General features: G+C 40.8%; 1 protein-coding gene across 5 annotated transcripts in view; it reads left to right on the top strand.

The window, feature by feature from the left end:
- Positions 1–12,446, top strand: part of LOC129835999 (receptor-type tyrosine-protein phosphatase epsilon-like) — a 95,591-nt gene that overhangs the window by 52,681 nt on the left and 30,464 nt on the right. For 4 of the 5 annotated variants that reach the window (XM_055901709.1, XM_055901710.1, XM_055901712.1 and 1 more), the window contains 4 exons: positions 1,823–1,913; positions 5,145–5,221; positions 5,427–5,463; positions 5,616–5,713. In XM_055901709.1, coding sequence (XP_055757684.1) covers positions 1,823–1,913; positions 5,145–5,221; positions 5,427–5,463; positions 5,616–5,713 — 303 coding nt within the window. Of the gene's footprint in view, positions 1–1,822; positions 1,914–4,629; positions 4,646–5,144; positions 5,222–5,426; positions 5,464–5,615; positions 5,714–12,446 lie in introns of those variants that run through there. The other variant, XM_055901713.1, reaches the window with a different exon arrangement.

Below are 12,446 nucleotides of genomic sequence, written 5' to 3'. Positions count from 1 at the left end.
ACTGGTCAGAGAGGAGTTCAATGTAAGGACTAATCCTCTACTACTACTGTCCTAGTACTGTAATCAGTTACAGACAAACTGGTCAGAGAGGAGTTCAATGTAAGGACTAATCCTCTACTACTACTGTCCTAGTACTGTAATCAGTTACAGACAAACTGGTCAGAGAGGAGTTCAATGTAAGGACTAATCCTCTACTACTACTGTCCTAGTACTGTAATCAGTTACAGACAAACTGGTCAGAGAGGAGGTCAATGTGAGGACTAATCCTCTACTACTACTGTCCTAGTACTGTAATCAGTTACAGACAAACTGGTCAGAGAGGAGTTCAATGTCAGGACTAATCCTCTACTACTACTGTCCTAGTACTGTAATCAGTTACAGACAAACTGGTCAGAGAGGAGTTCAATGTAAGGACTAATCCTCTACTACTACTGTCCTAGTACTGTAATCAGTTACAGACAAACTGGTCAGAGAGGAGTTCAATGTAAGGACTAATCCTCTACTACTACTGTCCTAGTACTGTAATCAGTTACAGACAAACTGGTCAGAGAGGAGGTCAATGTAAGGACTAATCCTCTACTACTACTGTCCTAGTACTGTAATCAGTTACAGACAAACTGGTCAGAGAGGAGGTCAATGTAAGGACTAATCCTCTACTACTACTGTCCTAGTACTGTAATCAGTTACAGACAAACTGGTCAGAGAGGAGGTCAATGTCAGGTTCCTCTCCTCTGCTACTCTCAGTAGATGAATGTACTACTGCTGTCCTACTACAGTATTAGCTGACAACGGGTTCTTCAGGGAGGAGTTCAATGTAGGTGTAACCCTCTCTGATGTTCTCAGTACTGCTACAGCAGTAATGTACTCAGCAATTGGCCTCTGTCTGTCTGTCTGTCTGTCTGTCTGTCTGTCCGTCCGTTTTGATATCTTGACGAAATTAGGAAAATTATAGTGGTTCATCATGTGTCACACTTGTATGACTCGTTGATAAAGTGTCCCTGTGTTCTATTTGGGGGATTCATGATTCGGGGGGGGGGGGGGGGTTGTCTACGGATGTCCAAACACAGCCTTGAGTTTATGATTCAGGATGATTCAGGATATTTGGACCGTAGGATACACTCTTTTGTGGGAGGTTTTCTACATAGAGGAAGTGTACGTTAGTCACTGTTAATGGACTAGAGGTTGTACAGGAAGTGCCTATAGACTGCCTTAACACATACCTATTGGTTACACTACTCAATGCACAAGCTCTGCCTGGAAGCAAGGCCTATGTAATACTGGTAACCTGATAGGTTTTTAATGCATGGTGTGTTATGTAAACTGTTGACCCACGTGTCAGACGTGGCGGTTGATTCAGGGTTTTTAAAAGTTTCTAAAGTTTATTAATCGCCACGTTCACAGGATACAACAGGTGTAAAACAGTGCAGCTTAGCCTGGTCCCAGATCTGTTTGTGCTGTGGTCGTCCTACGGTCGTTGTCACAAACAGATCTGGGATCAGCCTGGTGTTGCTGACTGACTGACTGGCTGGCTGGCTGACTGGCGGACGGGCTGGCAGGCTGGCTGGCTGGCTGGCTGGCTGTTACTGACTGACTGGTTGACTGACTGGCGGACGGGCTGACGGGCTGACTGACTGTGGTGTGACTGACTGAGTGGCTGGCAGACGGACTGGCTGACTGGATGACTGGATGACTGGCTGACTGGATGACGGACTGGCTGACGGACTGGCTGACTGACTGGCTGGCTGAGTGGCTGGCTGGCTGACGGACTGGCTGACTGACTGGCTGGCTAAGTGACTGTGGTGTGTTCTGTTTTTGTTTTCAGTCGTTGCCGTCTGGATATACCCAGGGGACATGCCAGGAGGCCAACAAAGAAGACAACAGAGAAAAGAACAGATATCCCAACATCCTTCCATGTGAGGAGCTCCATCTCATTCTCTCTACATGTATATCATTAACTAGTGATATCCCAACATCCTTCCATGTGAGGGGCTCCATCTCATTCTCTCTATATCATTAACTAGTGATATCCCAACATCCTTCCATGTGAGGAGCTCCATCTCATTCTCTCTATATCATTAACTAGTGATATCCCAACATCCTTCCATGTGAGGAGCTCCATCTCATTCTCTCTACATGTATATCATTAACTAGTGATATCCCAACATCCTTCCATGTGAGGGGCTCCATCTCATTCTCTCTACATCATTAACTAGTGATATCCCAACATCCTTCCATGTGAGGAGCTACATCTCATTCTCTCTATATCATTAACTAGTGATATCCCAACATCCTTCCATGTGAGGGGCTCCATCTCATTCTCTCTACATGTATATCATTAACTAGTGATATCCCAACATCCTTCCATGTGAGGAGCTCCATCTCATTCTCTCTATATCATTAACTAGTGCTATCCCAACATCCTTCCATGTGAGGAGCTCCATCTCATTCTCTCTATATCATTAACTAGTGATATCCCAACATCCTTCCATGTGAGGGGCTACATCTCATTCTCTCTATATCATTAACTAGTGATATCCCAACATCCTTCCATGTGAGGAGCTACATCTCATTCTCTCTATATCATTAACTAGTGATATCCCAACATCCTTCCATGTGAGGGGCTCCATCTCATTCTCTCTACATGTATATCATTAACTAGTGATATCCCAACATCCTTCCATGTGAGGGGCTCCATCTCATTCTCTCTACATGTATATCATTAACTAGTGATATCCCAACATCCTTCCATGTGAGGGGCTCCATCTCATTCTCTCTATATCATTAACTAGTGATATCCCAACATCCTTCCATGCGAGGAGCTCCATCTCATTCTCTCTACATGTATATCATTAACTAGTGATATCCCAACATCCTTCCATGTGAGGAGCTCCATCTCATTCTCTCTATATCATTAACTAGTGATATCCCAACATCCTTCCATGTGAGGAGCTCCATCTCATTCTCTCTATATCATTAACTAGATATATCCCAACATCCTTCCATGTGAGGAGCTCCATCTCATTCTCTCTATATCATTAACTAGATATATCCCAACATCCTTCCATGTGAGGGGCTCCATCTCATTCTCTATATCATTAACTAGTGATATCCCAACATCCTTCCATGTGAGGGGCTCCATCTCATTCTCTCTATATCATTAACTAGTGATATCCCAACATCCTTCCATGTGAGGGGCTCCATCTCATTCTCTCTATATCATTAACTAGTGATATCCCAACATCCTTCCATGTGAGGAGCTCCATCTCATTCTCTCTACATGTATATCATTAACTAGTGATATCCCAACATCCTTCCATGTGAGGAGCTCCATCTCATTCTCTCTATATCATTAACTAGTGCTATCCCAACATCCTTCCATGTGAGGAGCTCCATCTCATTCTCTCTATATCATTAACTAGTGATATCCCAACATCCTTCCATGTGAGGGGCTACATCTCATTCTCTCTATATCATTAACTAGTGATATCCCAACATCCTTCCATGTGAGGAGCTACATCTCATTCTCTCTATATCATTAACTAGTGATATCCCAACATCCTTCCATGTGAGGGGCTCCATCTCATTCTCTCTACATGTATATCATTAACTAGTGATATCCCAACATCCTTCCATGTGAGGGGCTCCATCTCATTCTCTCTATATCATTAACTAGTGATATCCCAACATCCTTCCATGTGAGGAGCTCCATCTCATTCTCTCTATATCATTAACTAGTGATATCCCAACATCCTTCCATGTGAGGAGCTCCATCTCATTCTCTCTATATCATTAACTAGTGATATCCCAACATCCTTCCATGTGAGGGGCTCCATCTCATTCTCTCTATATCATTAACTAGTGATATCCCAACATCCTTCCATGTGAGGAGCTCCATCTCATTCTCTCTATATCATTAACTAGTGATATCCCAACATCCTTCCATGTGAGGAGCTACATCTCATTCTCTCTATATCATTAACTAGTGATATCCCAACATCCTTCCATGTGAGGGGCTCCATCTCATTCTCTCTACATGTATATCATTAACTAGTGATATCCCAACATCCTTCCATGTGAGGGGCTCCATCTCATTCTCTCTATATCATTAACTAGGGATATCCCAACATCCTTCCATGTGAGGGGCTCCATCTCATTCTCTCTACATGTATATCATTAACTAGTGATATCCCAACATCCTTCCATGTGAGGAGCTACATCTCATTCTCTCTATATCATTAACTAGTGATATCCCAACATCCTTCCATGTGAGGGGCTCCATCTCATTCTCTCTATATCATTAACTAGTGATATCCCAACATCCTTCCATGTGAGGGGCTACATCTCATTCTCTCTATATCATTAACTAGTGATATCCCAACATCCTTCCATGCGAGGAGCTCCATCTCATTCTCTCTACATGTATATCATTAACTAGTGATATCCCAACATCCTTCCATGTGAGGAGCTCCATCTCATTCTCTATATCATTAACTAGTGATATCCCAACATCCTTCCATGTGAGGAGCTCCATCTCATTCTCTCTACATGTATATCATTAACTAGTGATATCCCAACATCCTTCCATGTGAGGAGCTCCATCTCATTCTCTATATCATTAACTAGTGATATCCCAACATCCTTCCATGTGAGGGGCTCCATCTCATTCTCTCTACATGTATATCATTAACGAGTGTCAAAGAATAACTTACTGGTCATTTGGAGCCACATTTCCTGGGTCTGTATCTATTTGCAGAGCAGAAGTCAAAGTTATTTTGGCTTCGGTCAGTGATGTGAGACTTGTTCCCCAGCGACGTGTATTAACACAGCAGTAGATAGAGATCCTCACAGATAGTCACCTCTTCTCTTCCTTCCTACGCTCTTCTTCTTCTTCCTTTTGACCCGCTTCACTTCCTCTTTGGTCTGTTCATTAATTAACCCCCTGACGCATGTCCATTGTATAGAAACTGAGACCAGGCTGCAATTTGTTCATCCTCACTCCCGACTTTAAGGATCTATTCAATAGAAAAATGAATAGAGATCAAGGAACTGTCTTTACACCCATTTAGACCCGTTTTACCTACTGGAATTGTTGTCCGTAAACTGTTGTGTGGAAAAGCCCTAACGTGTCCATGTGTCGTGAACAGATGATCATTCCAGGGTGGTGTTGACCCAGCTCGATGGAAACCTCTGTTCAGACTACGTCAACGCTTCATACATCCATGTGAGTTGGGATCTAGCTTCTTAAATGTGTGTTCTTCGTAGGCCTACATAAGGTTGGGATAATATATATATTCATAATATTAATAAGAAATCATATATGTATCAATATATGTTAGAATATATCATGTTATTTTTCCAACTGAAACAAGACCAGTTTTCTTTGTAACATTATTAATTAAGTGTTTTTAAAAATGTTTCTCTGTTAGGGCTACACGGACAATAACAAATTTATTGCAGCACAAGGTAAATACATTGATGTTGTTCTGGAGCAAAATATTTTGATTATTAGTGTCACGTGTGTTTTCGAAATGTAATAAAACATTTTCTAATATGGCTGCTGGTTCCGTCAACAAAGATGAGTGGGTTAATGAGGTAATGGACTGTTGTGTTCCCAGGTCCTAAACAAGACACGGTAGCAGACTTCTGGAGGATGATATGGGAACAGAAGACAGCAACTATTGTCATGCTGACCAACCTGAAAGAGAGGAAAGAGGTGACTGGTTACAAGACGTTCTCACTCGTTCACTGTTACTTTCACTTTGCTTTGAGTTTCTCTATAATGTTATACCAGCACTAGAAATACAGCTACTGTTTTCATTACACATTACTGATACACTACTACACTGATACTACTACTATATTACTACTACACTGATACTACTACTATATTACTACTACACTGTACTATATTACTACTACACGGATACTACTACTATATTACTACTACACTGATACTACTACTATATTACTGCTACACTGATACTAATACTATAGTACTACTACACTGATACTATATTACTACTACACTGATACTAATACTATATTAGTACTACACTGAAACTAATACTATATTACTACTACACTGATACTACTGCTATATTACTACTACACTGACACTACTACTATATTACTACTACACTGATACTATATTACTACTACACCAATACTACTGCTATAGTACTACTACACTGACACTACTACTATATTACTACTACACTGATACTACTACTATATTACTACTACACTGATACTACTACTATATTACTACTACACTGATACTACTACTATATTACTACTACACTGATACTACTACTATATTACTACTACACTGACACTACTACTATATTACTACTACACTGATACTATATTACTACTACACTGATACTACTACTATATTACTACACTGACACTACTACTATATTACTACTACACTAATACCATATTACTACTACACTTATACTACTACTATATTACTACCACACTGATACTATATTACTACTACACTGATGCTACTACTATATAATTACTACACTGATACTATATTACTACTACACTAATCCTATATTACTACTACACTAACACTAATCCTATATTACTACTACACTAATCCTATATGACTACTACACTAATCCTATATTACTACTACACTAATCGTATATTACTACTACACTACTCCTATATTACTACTACACTAATCCTATATTACTACTACACTAACACTAATCCTATATTACTACTACACTAATCCTATATTACTACTACACTAATTGTAAATTACTCCAACACTAATCCTATATTACTACTACACTAATCCTATAATACTACTACACTAGCACTAATCTTATATTACTACTACACTAATACTATATTACTGCTGCACTGCTCCTATATTACTACTACACTAATACTAATTATATATTACTACTACACTTACACTAATCCTGTATTACTACTACACTAACACTAACCCTATATTACTACTACACTAATCCTATATTACTACTACACTAATCCTATGTTACTACTACACTAATCCTATGTTACTACTACACTAATCCTATATTACTACTACACTAATCCTATATTACTACTACACTAATCCTATATTACTACTACACTAATCCTATGTTACTACTACACTAATCCTATATTACTACTACACTAATACTAATTATATATTACTACTACACTTACACTAATCCTGTATTACTACTACACTAATCCTATGTTACTACTACACTAATCCTATATTACTACTACACTAATAGTAATTATATATTACTACTACACTTACACTAATCCTATATTACTACTACACTAATCCTATGTTACTACTACACTAATCCTATATTACTACTACACTAATCCTATATTACTACTACACTAATCCTATATTACTACTACACTAATCCTATGTTACTACTACACTAATCCTATATTACTACTACACTAATACTAATTATATATTACTACTACACTTACACTAATCCTGTATTACTACTACACTAACACTAACCCTATATTACTACTACACTAATCATATATTACTACTACACTAATCCTGTATTACTACTACACTAACACTAACCTTATATTACTACTACACTAATCCTGTATTACTACTACACTAATCCTATGTTACTACTACACTAATCCTATGTTACTACTACACTAATCCTATATTACTACTACACTAATCCTATATTAATACTACACTAATCCTATATTACTACTACACTAATCCTATATTACTACTACTCTAACCCTATATTACTACTACACTAATCCTATATTACTACTACACTAACACTAACCCTATATTACTACTACACTAATCCTATATTACTACTACACTAATCCTATATTACTACTACACTAATACTAATTATATATTACTACTACACTAATCCTATATTACTACTACACTAATACTAATTATATATTACTACTACACTAATCCTATATTACTACTACACTAATACTAATTATATATTACTACTACACTAATCCTATATTACTACTACACTAACACTAATCCTATATTACTACTACACTTATCCTATATTACTACTACACTAATCCTATATTAGTACTACACTAATACTAATTATATATTACTACTACACTAATCCTATATTACTACTACACTAATACTAATTATATATTACTACTACACTAATCCTATATTACTACTACACTAACACTAATCCTATATTACTACTACACTAATCCTATATTACTACTACACTAATCATATATTACTCCTACACTAATCCTATATTACTACTACACTAATCATATATTACTCCTACACTAATCCTATATTACTACTACACTACTCCAATATTACTACTACACTAACACTAATCCTATGTTACTACTACACTAATCCAATTTTACCACTACACTACTCCAATATTACTACTACACTAATCCTATATGTTACTACTACACTAATACTACTCCAGTAGTACTACTACTATCTGTCCTCCAAGGTGGCTTAGCAGTTCAGACGTCTTTTCCGTATTGTCTTGTCGTGTCCTGTATATATATATATATTTACACCTTTTCTTCACATATCTTTTATTTATTTTATTATCCAAGAACTCAACTACAAAAGCTTTCCTGCAAAAGCTTTCCTGCAACCCGCTTCACCAATTACAATAAGTATTATTTATCTCAATCTGAAAATCCATCGTGGAAGATAGCCAGGGGCTAATTCAGAAGCTAGCCTGATAGCTAACCAGAAGCTACTCCGATAGCTAGCCAGAAGCTAATCTGTAGCTGCCCCGAAATTAGCCGGTTTGCTAGCTAGCGTTGGTGTTTCAGCTGCCCACGTTTTGCGGTCATCAGCTATTCCTTTAGCTCGATAATCTACCGGCACTTTTGTGCAACGCGACTCGGACCGGAGCATTCCGGGACTTTTTTTCTCTCAGTTTCCCCGGATTCCAACCGCAGGCTCTGGACACTTGCACCTTGATTTCGCAGCTAGCTAGCTGCATACCGTGTGACTATTGGCTTACGTCGACCCCGGAGCAAACTCAAATCATGCTGGAGCTAGCCAGCTGAGGAGTTCCATCACCATCCGGACCCGTTTCTTTTGTTGCTGCTGCAGATACGGAACCCCACCGGGCCTTCACGACTGACTGCCGACGTTATCTGCCCGAGGGATTTATCCAACCGGCAAATCCGTCCCGACGTTACCTGAACGCTCACCTGAGGCCCGCTAATCGTTAGCTGTCCTATCGGCTGCTATCTGAACAAAACCCCACTACACGGAACCTACCGACGGAAACGCACGAGGTTTCTACAAACAGACCTCCATCCTATGCTGCTACCGATAGCCATATACCCGGCCAGCTGTCTGGATCGCCACGACCCCAACCAACCTCTACTCACTGGACCCTTACTGATCACTCGATTAAGCATGCCTCTCCTTAATGTAAATATGCCTTGTCCATTGCTGTTCTGGTTAGTGTTTATTGGCTTATTTCACTGTAGAGATTCTAGTCCTGCTCTCTATACCATATCCAACCTATCAGTTCCACCACCCACATATGCGATGACATCACCTGGTTTCAATTATGTTTCTAGAGACAAGATCTCTCTCATCATCACTCAATACCTAGGTTTACCTCCACTGTATTCACATCCTACCATACCTTTGTCTGTACATTATTCCTTTAAACTATTTTATCGCCCCCAGAAACTTCCTTTTACTCTCTGCTCTAGTAGCTCTAGGCGACCAATTCTCATAGCTTTTAGCCGTACCATTATCCTACTTCTCCTCTGTTCCTCTGGTGATGTAGAGGTGAATCCAGGCCCTGCAGTACCTGGCTCCACTCCTATTCCCCAGGCGCTCTCTTTTGATGACTTCTGTAACCGTAGTAGCCTTGGCTTCATGCATGTTAACATTAGAAGCCTCCTCCCTAAGTTTGTTTTGTTCACTGCTTTAGCACACTCTACCAACCCGGATGTTTTAGCCGTGTCTGAATCCTGGCTTAGAAAGACCACCAAAAATTCAGACATTTTTATCCCCAATTACAATATTTTCAGACAAGATAGAACGGCCAAAGGGGGCGGTGTTGCAATCTACTGCAAAGACTGCCTGCAGAGTTCTGTTATACTATCCAGGTCTGTTCCCAAACAATTTGAACTTCTACTTTTAAAAATCCACCTCTCTAAAAACAAGTCTCTCACCGTTGCCGCCTGCTATAGACCACCCTCTGCCCCCAGCTGTGCTCTGGACACTATATGTGAACTGATTGCCCCCCATCTATCTTCAGAGCTCGTGCTGCTAGGCGACCTAAATTTGAACATGCTCAACACCCCAGCCACCCTACAATCTAAGCTTGATGCCCTCAATCTCACACAAATTATCAATGAACCTACCAGGTACCACCCCAATTCCGTAAACACGGGTACCCTCATAGATATCATCCTAACAAACTTGCCCTCCAAATACACCTCTGCTGTTTTCAACCAAGATCTCAGCGATCACTGCCTCATTGCCTGCATCCGTAATGGGTCAGCGGTCAAACGACCTCCACTCATCACTGTCAAACGCTCCCTGAAACACTTCAGCGAGCAGGCCTTCCTAATCGACCTGGCCGGGATATCCTGGAAGGATATTGATCTCATCCCGTCAGTAGAGGATGCCTGGTCATTTTTTTAAAATGCTTCCTCACCATCTTGAATAAGCATGCCCCATTCAAGAAATTTAGAACCAGGAACAGATATAGCCCTTGGTTCTCTCCTGACCTGACTGCCCTTAACCATCAGAAAAACATCCTATGGCGTTCTGCATTAGCATCGAACAGCCCCCGTGATATGCAACTTTTCAGGGAAGCCAGAAACCAATATACACAGGCAGTTAGAACAGCCAAGGCTAGCTTTTTCAAGCAGAAATTTGCTTCCTGCAACACAAATTCAAAAAAGTTCTGGGACACCGTAAAGTCCATGGAGAATAAGAACACCTCCTCCCAGCTTCCAACCGCTCTGAAGATAGGAAACACTGTCACCACCGACAAATCCACTATAATTGAGAATTTCAATAAGCATTTTTCTACGGCTGGCCATGCTTTCCACCTGGCTACCCCTACCCCGGACAACAGCACTGCCCTCCCCTCTGCTACTCGCCCAAGCCTTCCCCATTTCTCTTTCTCCCAAATACAGTCAGCTGATGTTCTTAATGAGCTGCAAAATCTGGACCCTTACAAATCAGCCGGGCTAGATAATCTGGACCCTTTCTTTCTAAAACTATCTGCTGAAATTGTTGCCACCCCTATTACTAGCCTCTTCAACCTCTCTTTCGTGTCGTCTGAGATCCCCAAAGATTGGAAAGCAGCTGCGGTTATCCCCCTCTTCAAAGGGGGGGACACCCTTGACCCTAACTGCTACAGACCTATATCTATCCTACCCTGCCTTTCTAAGGTCTTCGAAAGCCAAGTCAACAAACAGATTACCGACCATTTCGAATCACACCACACCTTCTCCGCTATGCAATCTGGTTTCAGAGCTGGTCATGGGTGCACCTCAGCCACGCTCAAGGTCATAAACGATATCGTAACCGCCATCGATAGGAAACAATACTGTGCAGCCGTATTCATTGACCTGGCCAAGGCTTTTGACTCTGTCAATCACCACATCCTCATTGGCAGACTCGACAGCCTTGGTTTCTCTAATGATTGCCTCGCCTGGTTCACCAACTACTTCTCTGATAGAGTTCAGTGTGTCAAATCGGAGGGTCTGTTGTCCGGGCCTCTGGCAGTCTCTATGGGGGTGCCACAGGGTTCAATTCTTGGACCGACTCTCTTCTCTGTTTACATCAATGATGTCGCTCTTGCTGCTGGTGATTCTCTGATCCACCTCTACGCAGACGACACTATTCTGTATACTTCTGGCCCTTCTTTTGACACTGTGTTAACAACCCTCCAGGCGAGCTTCAATGCCATACAACTCTCCTTCCGTGGCCTCCAACTGCTCTTAAATACAAGTAAAACCAAATGCATGCTCTTCAACCGATCGCTGCCTGCTCCTGCCCGCCTGTCCAACATCACTACTTTGGACGGCTCTGACTTAGAATATGTGGACAACTACAAATACCTAGGTGTCTGGTTAGACTGTAAACTCTCCTTCCAGACCCACATCAAACATCTCCAATCCAAAGTCAAATCTAGAATTGGCTTCCTATTCCGCAACAAAGCATCCTTTACTCATGCTGCCAAACATACCCTTGTAAAACTGACCATCCTACCAATCCTCGACTTCGGTGATGTCATTTACAAAATAGCCTCCAAAACCCTACTCAATAAATTGGATGCAGTCTATCACAGTGCCATCCGTTTTGTCACCAAAGCCCCATATACTACCCACCACTGCGACCTGTACACTCTCGTTGGCTGGCCCTCGCTTCATACTCGTCGCCAAACCCACTGGTTCCAGGT

This window comes from Salvelinus fontinalis, chromosome 37 (genome assembly GCF_029448725.1).
Source record: "Salvelinus fontinalis isolate EN_2023a chromosome 37, ASM2944872v1, whole genome shotgun sequence".
Lineage (NCBI taxonomy): Eukaryota > Metazoa > Chordata > Actinopteri > Salmoniformes > Salmonidae > Salvelinus > Salvelinus fontinalis.
This window is presented reverse-complemented; position numbering and strand designations above follow the sequence as displayed.